The sequence below is a fragment of the Buteo buteo genome, chromosome 3 (genome assembly GCF_964188355.1).
Source record: "Buteo buteo chromosome 3, bButBut1.hap1.1, whole genome shotgun sequence".
In the NCBI taxonomy this organism is placed as follows: Eukaryota; Metazoa; Chordata; class Aves; order Accipitriformes; family Accipitridae; genus Buteo; species Buteo buteo.
Window position 1 is genome coordinate 18,720,315 of NC_134173.1, and position 13,518 is coordinate 18,733,832.

Genomic DNA, 13,518 nt, shown 5'->3' on the forward strand with positions numbered 1-13,518 from the left:
TTGCCTCCACTTTTCCTCCAGTCCTACTCAAACTAAAAGCAATTTTTAAGCTGAAGCAGTATCATACAAGGGTAATTTTGACAGTGTCAGCATGGCTAAAGAGCCACTTGTTTTCTGAATTGCCTGTGTTTATGGTTCATCTGCATCCAATGCCCCTGATACAGAGAGCAGACAGGATACAGCATCTCTGTGCTAAATCTGTCTCCTGAACCTTGACGTCTTTAATTTCCCATCTTGCCTTTTGACTGTTCTGGCCACCGGATATACTGACTGCGGACAAACTAACAGCTGTTGCAAAGTCCGTGTTGAGGCTCAAAGATAAGACCCTTCGGATTTTTTTCTGCTCAGAGAGGAATTATGTTTGCAGTAGTTCTTGAGTATTTTGGCCACAGTAAGCAGTAATAAGGCATGTCTGTTGTCAATGTAAAAGTAAAATACCGTGGTTTATAACCATTTAAAATCAGATCTTAACAATAATTTTTTTAATTAAAAAAATAGAGGGGTGTTTTGAATTTGCAAATTATTTAATCACCTTGTAATTGGATGTAAAAACCCAACAACATCTGATCACACCATAGAGCATACTATGAGTTAATCCCAAATGAAAGAAACCATTTGCCTCTCAAAGGCTATTAGGGATTGATTCAAAGCACATTTAGGTCAAAGGAAGTAATCCTTGTAGATGGAATTTTGGCCCTACTAAAATCAGTAAGACTTTTATTGCTGCACCTAACCAAGGCCAGAATTTTGATCTTTTGATTTCATTTTACTCTGGATCAGTCCCCCAGTAGGCATATGAGAAGTGACCAAGAAAATTATCTTACAAGCAACCTCAGGTATCTAGTACTTTGGGTTTATGATGCGCTTGATCCTTGCTTATAGCTTTTATCCAACTATAGATTTGGAATGTATTTAATTTTCAAAATAAAGTAACATACAAAGAAAAAAACAGGTGTGAAGAAAATACGAGGTGGAATGCTGTAAATTTTGTTACACCATTTTAAAATTACCTCTGTAGTTTATACTTGAGGAAAGCAGGAATCTCATGATCACGATAGGTTTGTGCCAGTAAAAGCTGTGGTATTGTTTATATGCTCTTCTCTCTTGCAAATACATAGAAGAATCTTAATTCATGAGGAATACGTTTAAATACTATTCAAGTCAATAAATTTGTTTTTCTTTTCCTTTTGTTAATGTCATATGAGTATTGGGTATAAAGAAGAGAAACACTTAATACTTCAGTAAGGACATTTTGTTGTCATGAATTTGTGGTGATTGCATTGGCAGATAACTGGGGAAAAAAACCCCAAGTTACATATATCAGCTCCAATTAAAAAAAACTTACACTGTGTAATATTGTGTTTGTGACACTAAAGATGCTAGGAATTTTAAACTTAATTTATTTAAAAAACTGACAGCTTTATTTGGAGATCTTCCTTTAGAATCCCTCAGACTTAGACACAGTTGTGGATGTGACATCAAAATGAAGTTAAAAACACTAGAAAGGGGGGAAGAATCCTCTAAAACTACTTAAAATAACTTTCCTATGAATAAAAATTACTTTGAAATTCCTTGGATTCCTTCTGGGGCCACTGGATGGCATCTGGGTATCTGTTTCCCAGGTATATGAAGTTCATAGTTTTTGCTCAGTAGGCGGTTAAACAGCCAACTTCACTGTAGTGGAAGAGGGAGAGTTTTTATCTGCAGAAACTCACTTGCTAGGAATGGACCAAATCTGACCTATCTTATACTACAGCCCAGCATAGGTTTAGAAGGGAAATAAACTGAGAGAGAGGCAGAAAAAATATTGCTGTGATGCTGTTTTCAATTTGGCACTGTAAAAACTTGTCAGGATTTTGAAAGTTAAAGGATTTCATGAGGGATAGATCAGGAGGGATAGGTCTATAGGGTTGTAATATGTTTTGTTACTCATATACATACACTGAGTAGTCACATGCTCTCCAGTCATGTGAACATCACTGTCATATAACAAATGGAGCGTAGTTTCAGAAAGCGTTTTACAGGCCTGTGTTTGGGTAAGTGCATTAATCAGAAATGATGAAGCAATGAGTGAGTTGTTCAGGTCATCTTAATGGATGTCAAATAAAATGTTTTAGGCACTTTGTCACATACTTTATGCCGTGTGGTTTTTATTTCCAGTCTGATTCCCTGTGTATGAAAGGTCAGCAGTAAAGCTGAATTGCAGACATGAAGATGGTACTTTCATTCTTAAAGAGAATGAAATGTTTAATGTAGTGGATGCACAGGACAGGACTCAAACCAGCATTGAGAAAGGTGTGATACTATTATTGCAATAGTAAAAAAAAAAATAATTAAAAAAATAGAGTAATAGTAGTAAAAATATGTATTTCTGTGGAGTAGCAGCAGCAACTCCCAAGGTAAGGTTGAAATTCAGTTAACTAATCTGATCTAATTTTGCATCTTTTTTCAAGGTGAAGTTTTTTTAGCAAGTTTACTGGGGTGGTTTTTCAGCTTGCTGGCAGCATCTGTATGCTGCTCGGGCTCTGTGAAAGGTGCCCTTGCTGCAGATCCAGTCTGGGTACCATCTGCTGCCGTTCAGAAGTGGTCTTTTGATGGGCAAAGACCTAACTGTGTCCTGCTGTTGGGCAAAGACCTAACTGTGTCCTGCTGTTTAAGCATTTATAGCTGATGACAAAAATGGAGTACAGCTTGTTTCTCATCTCAAGCAGCGAGCTTTTAAAATTGCAGTAGGAAAATTCCACAAAAAGGGGATCTCTCCCTTTGTTTGTTTTTGATTGTGTGTGGAAAAAAGGTCAACAAGATGGAGGAAACGCATGCGTCTGTGGCGAGGGGAAAGATAGATAGAATATCTGCTAAAAATGGACCTCATTTGAAAGAAAAGATTCATCTTTTTCAGGTTTATCCAAAAGTCATTGAGATCACCTTTGCTGGCACCTAGACAGAACTATAGGCACAAGTAAGTGATGTCCATGAGTTAAAGCAAATGTTCCTGCTGTGGAGTATCTGAAAAGGTCATGCACGTTGCTCAGAAATGGCACCAAGTGTGACTGAGAGAGACAGGGAGAGACAATACAAGCATAGGAATGGAGAAAGTGCTGCTCTGGATCGGACCGGGGATCCACCTGGTCTGCTATCCACATTGTGAACCTGCTTTATTGAGGGGATATCTGCCCCAGTTCTCCTTCAGCTCCCTGTTACTGCCTAGTCTTGCCTGTTACTGGAGTTAATGCTCCACGTGTGCTTAATGGCTGAGTGAGCCAGCAATGTGCCCTTGCAGCAAAGAAGCCTTATGGTGTCCTGGGCTGCACTGGCAGGAGTGTTGCCAGCAGGTTGAAGGAGGTGATCCTTCCCCTCTGCTCAGCTCTGGTGAGGCCACAGCTGGAGTGCTGGGTAGAGTTCTGGGCTCCCCATTATGAGAGAGACGTGGACATACTGGAGTGAGTCCAGGAATGGCCACAAAGATGTTGAAGGGACTGGAGCATCTCTCCTATAAGGAAAGGGGGACAGGTCTGGGATTGTTCAGCCTGGAGAAGAGGAGGCTCAGGGGGATCTCATCAATGTTTATAAATAGCTGAAGGGAGGATGCAAAGGGAGTGAAGCCAGAATCTTCCCAGTGGTGCCCAGTGACAGGACCAGAGGCAATGGGCACACACTGAAACACAGTAGGTTCCCTCCGAACATCAGGAAATGCTTTTTCCCTGTGAGGGTGACCGAGCACTGGCACAGGTTGCCCAGGGAGGCTGTGGAGTCTCCATCCTTGGAGATATTCAAAAACCGTCTGGACACAATCCTGGGCAACTGGCTCTGGATGGTCCTACCTGAGCAGGGAGGCTGGACCAGCTCACCTCCAGAGGTGCCTTCCAACCTCAACCACTCTGTGAGTCTGTGAGTGGCGCCAGTAAATGGTGATGCCAGCCTGTAGCAGAGCTAAGCATTCATGAGTGGGCTGTGGGTGATCAACTCCACAAATGGCACAGCTGGTGCCAAAAGACACCACATGATGCTGGCCAGCATAAAATACAACAGGTGTCCAGTAGGCAGATGTGTCTTAATCTGCCACAGTAGGTTTGACTCATACCTCAAAAATTTTTAGAGATCGATGTACACCCTAAAGCATCAAGATTAATATTCCTTCCAAACTAATTAAGACTGTGTATTTTTATAATTGCATACATCTTCGATTGCAGAGAAAGTCCATGTTCATCAAAAACTCATCCATAACTTCATTATCCACAGTATGCCTTGTAATTAAATTTTTGGTAGAATACAGATAAAGCTCCCAATTTATCATCTTCGTACTGTTCTTTTAAGTCATGTCACCTTTCATTTCTGTCCTTCCTGATGTAAAACCATAATCCTTTCATAATTCTGCCTGGATCTGTTTCAATCTGATCTGTATGAAAACATAAACATACACATTCTAATTAAGTACATGAGTAGAAATGAAATTGTACCTTTCTTTTTTTCCTAGTTTCATGCCATGCAAAGACTCAATTGGAAAGCAGTTAATTAAAAAAGTCAAGTGTTACTTTCCATTTAACATGGCTATACTGGTGTATTATTTGTACAAAATATGATAATAGAGGTAGTTAATACGTACCTAAACAACGTTAATGGCTAACTTAGTTTGGAAATACAGTCATTAGCCAAGTTGCTCTTAAGAGTCTTGTGACTGTAAAAGCTGTTAAATACCCTGCTGCTTGGATTTTCAGAAAGCACAGCTGGAGAAAGAAGTTGATTCACAAACTTTCTGCTTATAACTTCACTTGTGCCTACGCTTCCAGGCTTCCAGTGGCTCCACTTTTGCAACTGTGGTGTTGTCGTCAGGCTTGCAGCCCCATCTTGATCTGTTTCATCCCTCAATTTAGGACTTTAATAAATAAGGGAAAAGGCTGTTGGGGTGTTTTTGTGGGGGCTTTTGTTTTTTCTGAAGTGATGCAGGCACTGTCACTCAATAAGTGTTACATGCACTTGGTTTGGGGGTTTTTTGCCTCTTCTTATACAGATATGTTGAGCAGCATGGTGACTATTGCCCTTTCCAGAGCTGAGCAAAGTGCGTCAGCCCATACCACTATATATGAAGAACTTTGTCTGACATCCACTCGAGAGGTTTTCAGGGACTGATTTAACTGATCCTATTCCCATGTTTGAATTAAATGGGATTTGGGTCTTTTCAGAGAACTAGAGTAATGCTGCTGGCCGAGCCCTTGGAATTTAAACCCAAGTTGGATAGCTGAATATATAAAAGCAGTTTTTCCCCTATGTGTGGGTTATGTATTTTTAAATTGAGCCTAGAGATGCAAGAATATTTCATTAGTTTTGCAGATAGCAGCATAGGAATTACTTACATCAGTGAACAAATGATTCCTAATTAAGAATGTAAACTGGGAACTGCAGTAGACTGTGTTCTGCAATTGGTGAAAGGCAAAGTCCAGATCTGGATTCCCGAGAATACTGTCTTCATTAAAACGTTGTGTTTTAGAGAGTATTTTGTGGAAGCAAGTCTTTGACACTGTGCTGACAAGTGTCTTATATAAACTCCCATCTGTCACCAAGCACAGGAGAGCATGTCTCAAATGTGGGATGTGCAGCAGCAGCAAATCAACTGCCCGCTTTTAATAGTGCAGCAAGACGTTTGAAGACATTTGGTATTTTTATTACTAGCTTTTGTCACAAAATGCAGTTTTTTTAAAAAAATGGCCAGCTGCTGTAATGGTTTAAAAAAAGCTAAAGCTGTTGAAACACTCGCTTCCTACACATCCAACCCTCATTTCCTGAATGAACACCCAGACTGGAACAGGTGAATCAGGTCTGTGGTATGGGTCTGAGGTTCTGGGATCATTTAGAAAAACCCTTTTAAGATGTTTCTGCTTTCTGAAATGGAAACCCATTTAGGCCATATATTTATTATACTATAATAGCTTTTCTTACGCTGTTGTCCCAAGGGTAAGTACAAGTGGCTACAGCCGCTGAGGTTACTCACAGGTTTTAGATCACAGTTAAGTTCTGACAAATGGTCTCTTGTATTGCAAATATGTTGGTTTCCGAAATTTATGATTGAAACAGATGCGAAACCCACTGATGCTGGCTGGGGGCACGTACTGGAGGGAAATGATAATGTTTCATTTAGTCTAGAAGTTTAAACATTATCCCTTGTCACAGTGAATTTATTCCTTCCTAAGCAGCACCTAACAGGGGAAGAAGAGTTAAAGAAGCCTTCCTAAGCACTGGCTGCAAGGATATAGCACTTGCTGTCTCTTTTTCTCCCCAATCCTCCAAAGCTTTCTAACTTCTATAATGATGGAAATTCCTTTCCTTTCTACTGTTCTCCACTAATTGCATGGTGAGCTGCATTTAGGGGTCTGAGCTGGGTGCTGGGGAGGGGAATGAACTATCCCTATGAAGTGCGGGTCTGTGCTGGTATGAGGGAAGCAGCTGGAGCACTTGGCTAGGATGGAGAAGAGTAGGAGCCCAGCTTTGGCAGTAGCATGTGCTTGTATCAGCTCACTTGGATCATAAAACTGCACTGTGAGAGTCTTACCTCTTAGCTGGCTGGTTTTGCTCTTGCAACTCTGCAGTGTAGCCAGCATCACTCCACCTGTGCTTTCTGGGATAGAAACTTCCCCTCTAGCTATGTTCCAGAGAAACTAATTAGATGGTTGCCTTATTTGGAAGATCTTTCAGCTGCTCAGGGTTTGGGTTTTTTTTTTTCCCCTTCTTATTTTCTGCTGTTAAGAAAAACAGGTTGTAGTCTTTTTAGCTTCATGAAATATTTATGTCAGTCAAAGGCATGAGCCTTTGGGCATAAAGGAGCCCAGTAAACTGTATGGTAGGGAACATGGGTAATTGCTGCAAATCTTGTTGAACAGTTGAAGTAAAGGTTAAACAGCTGGAACATGTTAATTTTTTAAAAATTAATGTGTACCTTCCATTGTAGAAAGGAGGAGCAAATCTGACAGTTGTGAGCTCATTTACTGAAGTAAGCTTTTTGATTACAAAGAGGAAAAGGAGAAAGTATCAGAATGATTTTATATTTTGCAGTTTATCAATAAACGTTAGAGGTTTGCAAGAAAGCAAGTAATTTACAGTTCACAGATACTGTATCTGAAATGATTACTGCAACTGTATGATACAGAAAAGAAGAAACCCTGGATGGCAAAATACACATAAGTGAGCCCTTTATGTTACTCGTTCTTTCCATTTTTCTTTTTTTTTTCTCTTGGAAAAGTGTGATTGCCTGTAAGTGTCAGACTGACTGCTGACCGCAGTGACAGCACCAACACAAGTTTCCATAAAGACATTCTTTCCCAATTGGGTATCCTGTGGTGATACTGCAAGTTGTGCCAAATGTTCCCACGTTCTGTAGTGTAGTTGATTTGTGGGTTTTTTTAGATTCTTCCTGTAAATTATGTTCTTTGTTTTTATAGGGCAATGGTAGTATTTCTTCTTCAATATGAAAGCAAGTGTGTTACTTAATAACTAAATAACCCATCTGCTTTCTTTCCAAAACCTCTGTGGTGGCTGACTCACATGTGCTATCTCTGTAACCAGGTTTGGGAAATGCTTGCACCCTGTTAAATGTACAAGTTAAGCACTCTTCCAGTGCTTCTGTTTCTTGCACTGAAATGTCAGCAGTTTTGGAACTACTTCCAGGAAAGAAATTTTTTACAAAATATGCTTATTTTTAAGTTTTCTAGGAAGCTCAAAAGCTGAATTGAGACTGGTTGTTCAGTTCCATTAAAAGAAGAGCTTGAGTGCTTAAAAGTGAGAAAAAGATTTTTGATAAAGAAATACATGTCAGACCTCTGACCTGTTGCTTTAATCTCATAAAATAAACAAGTAGTTAGCAGAGGATTTAACTATCCATTTTGAATATATTAGTGAGTACTTAGGAAACAGATCAAATGAAACATCGTTAAAGATTTCCTGGAGAACTCTCTGTAAAAGTGGAATGGAGTATTGAGAATTTGTTTGTACTGCTGATTCAAGAACATTTCTATACAGAAGTGAACCAAAAAATAGCATTTTGGGTATGCAGTTGTTGATGTCTATAAGATCATATCTGTAAAGCCACAGCCTTTTAAATCTTTTGTTTGCATTTGTCTGTGTGTAAGCCTGCCTATTGTTTGGTTTGCTGTAACTTTTAATCATTTTTTCAATTCTTGTTAGTATGAAAGCTTTTTTTTGGCCCCTTTGCAGACAATCTTTTCCATATTTGCATGATCTGGTCTTGTTCATAAATAGCAGTTTTTAACATTGAAAGATCTGTCTCTCTTCCTTACATGATTTTATTACTCAGATTGCAGAATCTATAACCATGTTATACAGAGTACTTAATTTCAATATATGCAAGTCTGTCACTATTCAGTTTAAAGGATTTTTCATAGTTTATTTCTCCTCACAACTAACTTTCTGGGAATTTCTCCTTCTACAAAAATGAACTGTCTTGAATTCAACAAGTAACAGTAATTTTGGTATGAATGGGATCCTTACCAAGTTGGTAAAGTTTTCTGTGTTGTAGCTTAACAGACCTGCTAGGTGGTTGGGGTTTTTTCTGTGCATAGCCCAGTTTTAGGAATATTAAAATTTCTATGTATAGTTTTTCCTCTGGCATGCTATTATCTGAAGTACTTTCATACTCAAATCTTAAGATTTTTTCCAGCATTTAAGGTCTACTTTTCAATTAAGAGAAATATATTCAAATAGTATTTCAAGTTACTTTTACAGTATTACTATTCAAGTCATAAAACATTCAGTAGAATACCCAAACAATATAATTCAACAGATGTCAAAAATTAAGCTTCAGTTTTACTTGAGAGTAATGCCACCATTCATTTATTGACTCATTTTCTTTTCATTGGCAGAATCTGAAGAAGATTCAAGAAATGGACAAAGAGGCAAGTGATGAATCCAGCACGGATCTTGATGACTTAAAAAATGCTGACTGGGTAAGACAACAATTGAATAGTGATTCAGCATCATTACTAGTAGGTTATATTTCTTCATAATGCTTACCTAAAGTTGTTTGTTTTATGTTAAACTCAGTGTCTGTTCTTTTAACATATGAATTAATAGTAACTCATGACAAGTTAGGACCAAATGGAGTCTCAACCTTCCTTTGCAGACAGTTGAAACAATACAAGTATCCAAGCATTACATTTTTGCTTTAGACTGTTTTCATGGAGAAGTTTTTGCAATTTAAAAAGGCTGGACATTTAGACAGGTGTCATGCTGACTGCCCTTCAAAGGGGCAGCCAGGCATTAGGCAGAGCCACCAGCTGAGCTTCTCCAATGATGAAAGAAAAATGTTACAGAGAAGCTCTTAACAGAAGGAAGCTTATTTTATTTGCTAGTTACTATCCTTGCCAGCTTGTAGAGGAATATTATGAGGTTCTTCAAAGTACTTGATTTCAATCTTCCAATCTTCTATCCACCTCCTGTTCTTCCTCTTCTCCAGCCACTCTCTCTGCCCAGAAAATGAGAGGGAGGTGTTAGTGTGTGGTGCTCTTAGAGGCAGAGCAAAAGGAAGTTGGGTACTGAGAGGATATTGCTAGACCTTAGGATTTGGAGTCCATTCCAAAATTTCTATCTGAAGAACAACTGCTCGGAAATCTTGCAAGAAAGTTCTGGGCCTAAGGGAAACAAAGTTTTGGCTTCAGTCACTGTTCTAATTCACATGGTATTAGCTATAAGTCTAGAAATTTTCCTGAAGTGCTTGACGGTATACTTGAGATGGAAATATAGATGTATGGTATGAGAATTTCAAATCCTTTTTCTGTATTATCTTAGAGATGAACATCACTTGAGGTGAGACTCTGCAGTCCTGCTGAGTTGCAACAAAGTTTCGTTACGTTCATGAGGATTAAAAATAGGCTTATATAAAATAAAATGGGTTTTGATTGACGTGTTAAAATAGTAACAGCTGTATGTATTTGGTGGTGTCCTGAAAGGGGAATGAACAGCTTTGGTTTAATCTGAGGTGGCATTCAAGGGTAAGGTATCAAATAAAATTTTTCTCTCTTTTCTCTTCAGGCTCGTTTTTGGGTACAGGTGATGCGAGATTTACGGAACGGTGTTAAACTTAAGAAAGTTCAAGAGCGTCAGTACAACCCGCTCCCAATAGAATATCAGCTCACACCCTATGAAATGCTGATGGATGATATTAGATCCAAACGCTATACCTTAAGGAAGGTCATGGTGAGTCAAGAAAATCACTAGAATTTGTCAAATCTGAAATGTTATTTTCCTTTTTTATCTTCTTCTCTTTTTTTCTGAGAACCTTGAAATTACGATTTCAAGTAGATAGTAATGTTCATGGTTTTTATATGGCATCTTAAATTTATGTAGTACATTGAGGGGAAAAACATGAAACCAACAAATGTTGTGTATTTTGTATTCCGTATGGCAGGCATTTAAAATTCTGAAAGACATACCTAAATATCATATGCTTGAACAAATGACTTGTGTTGGTTTTACGATAACCTTAAGAGTCATACCAAAAGTCCTGTCATGCTTTCCACTGAGAGATTGTTTTAGGTGTTTCTTATTGGGAAGAACATTTATCTTGACTTAAAACATAATTTTTGAAATTCCAGAATGTAAAGTGGTACCATGTTGTTACATGAGTGATACTGTGATGGGAAAGGAAAACCTGCATTATTATTACCTACTATATATTACCTACTACCTATATTACAGTGTTTGAAAACTTATGTTGCCATGATCCGTTATGAATTTTCAAGGAATACTCTATGGAAAAAATATTAAATCTTCAATTTGTAGAAATTGAGCTTAATTATTTTCAGCATATCCTATTGCTGCTTTCAAGTCAAGACAATATGTCAAAGCAAGCTGGAGAGTGTTGATGGGTCTCCTCCTCCTAGATACTCATAAAGGTGCATGTAAGATTGCCTTGAGGCACTCTTTTTATTAGGACCCATTTGATATTTACTGGTGTTTCGTTGTTCTTTCTTCCCTTTTGGTTTATATTGTGTTCAACATTAAGATGTTCTTGATAAGGTAGCAACTGATCTAAAGGGCTCCTTATCCCCAGTAGAACATTTTAAATGCCTTTGTCAGAGGCATGTATTTGGTTAATGTCAGTATTTATACCTTGCACTTACTTATCTTTGCCTGTTATTAGTTACAGTGGAAGCACTGTCTTAGAATATTCAGTGTTCAAATGTATTTTCTTTCCTGACAAAACCTCACACAACCTTTGTTAGTGAGAAAGCTGTGATTCCACCAGAAAAATTCAGAGATGGGGGTGGGGGGGGAAACGACAAGAGAGACAGAAAGCGTGTAGTTTGTTCTGTCAGAGATTATTAGAAAAAAGAATAAAGGAGGAAAAAATTGGAACAACTACATGGGGAGCAAATAAATGAGTTCTGTTACAAATACAAATGCCTTTTATGTATAAGCTGAAAGTACTTTCCTAATCAAGATCTGGATTTAGACTATCAGATTGTGTTCATTTTCTGCAGCAGATGTCGCTTAAATGGTAAATCAATAGGGTAAAATACATACCCAGGTAATGATGTTATCTGTCTTTCTGCTAACAATTCAGAGACCTGTGCTAAGTGTTCCTATTACCCACTGCAAAAGAGGAACAGTCCCCTCAGGACCTTGATTACTGTATGCAATCAGGATAGTAGTTTTGTTTGAATGGGAACCCCTGGGTCATCTAATTTTGCTTTTGTCAGACTAGCCTTTAATTCACCTTCTGCTGAACAAGCTCCTGCCTCTTCAGAAGAGATTTTCTTCATTATATGGTAGGTCTTGGAGGCACAGCTGCTCCTCTGCTCATCCAGGCTCTCACTGTATACAAAATCCCTGCGAGCATCTATTTTTGTCTTGCTATCTTGTCTACTAGGTAGATTGTCCAAAGTGACCTCTGGGCGTAAACATGCATCGGGATTACAATCAGCTGCAGGTACACCACCTGTAGGGCTGTCTGTGATGTAATTGCTGGCTTAGTCTGACAACTGCTAATGACATTGTGTTAGAAAAAGAACTTCTTTCTTATTAGATGCCTTAAATTCAGTAACTTGGATTCTACTGCAGGGTCTGCTTGAAGAATGTGCAAAGTATGCACAATAATAAGAGTGCAGCTTGACATGAAATGTGTGGAGCCTGAAGGATTCACATTGAATTACAAGTTTAGTTAGGTCGCATAAATACAGCATTTTTTAGCTGACTGTCATGGGTCCAAGCTGATTATACATATTCCCATCAGAGAAAACTGTCGTAGTTCTTGAGAAGAGGAGAAAAGAACAAGAATCCTAAACCTGAGATTTAAGGCAGCCTGGAAAAGATGGATTATGTTTGTTTCTTTCAGTCAAAATGGAAGTATGGCAAAATTTTTATTAAAAGCAATTTTTGCTTTAAATTTATAGGTAGTATTTTTAGACTTGGTAGCTTGTGAAAAAACATATGCTACTAATGGTAACGAGAGGTTAAGTAAATTTTTTAAGTAAATGACATGCAACATGAAGTCTTTACTGTTCTTTTTATTAATATAATGCTATGTTTAAAAGAGTAGCTTGGTCTGTCCCTGACTGCTCAGTACTCTGAGTAGAAATTAGGAAAGGAACAGATACTCCTATTAGGTGCATTACTTAGGAACTACTTTGGTGTTTCAGACTATCAAAAGTGTTAACAGATGCCAATAACTGGAGCTGTCTGTTCTCGCTCATCTTCTGTCATAGTGCAAATATTCAAAATGTTTTGAAGATGTAAAATGTCAAATTCTGAGCTTTTTGTAAATATCTGGTTTCATTAGTTTCGGTGACGTTGGCATTTCTATTTCAGTACGTATGAAAATAATTTCAGATTTGTCATCTCTCTATCCCAGTGCAAGAGTCCTTGTTTCTGTGGTTGTTACGGGAACGAGGTAACTTTCATTCTGGCATTTCATAATCTAAATGTCTACCTGGAGAGATTTAATAGCATTTTTCTCCTATGGAGCACTCACTCCCAAAAAGTTAAAAATTGTGAACATTGGTAGAGTCAACACTTGGAAACAGGGAAATTTAAGAATTAAATTACTCTTACAGGGTTAATTTTTCTTTATTATACATATATGTTAAGCTACAGCTTCTAATTCCACCTTGATTCACAATTAGCTCTCTTTCCTGCCCACCTTCCCCCACAAGATGTGCAACATTCACTATATTTCTTGATCAGTACTTATTGAACAGTAGCTGATAAGTCTTATGTTACTTATTCAGTGCATGGCTGTCAAGTACCTTTTATGTAGTATCCACTTGGCATTACATTGCATTAACAGTTAAATTCTTCATAGGCAACAGTGCTCTTGTCTTCGTATCCGAGCTCTTCCCAAATACCTGTGATGCAGTGCTATTAGCTTGGCCAAGGGGAATTTAGGCATATAGGTTGAAGCGACTATTACCAAAAATATCCAGTAATTTGAATGTCTAATCTGAGAATCCTGTGGCATGGTTGTTCAGGTATTTTTAACAAAAATTATTTATTTCTTTGCAGTATTTAGCATCT

At 38.1% G+C, this 13,518-nt stretch overlaps 1 protein-coding gene across 2 annotated transcripts in view; it reads left to right on the forward strand.

Moving 5' to 3' along the window:
- SPIRE1 (spire type actin nucleation factor 1) overlaps positions 1–13,518 on the forward strand; it is a 132,619-nt gene that overhangs the window by 83,055 nt on the left and 36,046 nt on the right. For both annotated transcript variants that reach the window (XR_012649751.1, XM_075022944.1), the window contains exons 5-6: positions 8,868–8,951; positions 10,036–10,200. Coding sequence is in view for 1 of the 2 variants with exons in the window: in XM_075022944.1 (XP_074879045.1) it covers positions 8,868–8,951; positions 10,036–10,200 (249 nt within the window). In the remaining variant the exon portion in view is untranslated. The remainder of the gene's footprint in view (positions 1–8,867; positions 8,952–10,035; positions 10,201–13,518) is intronic.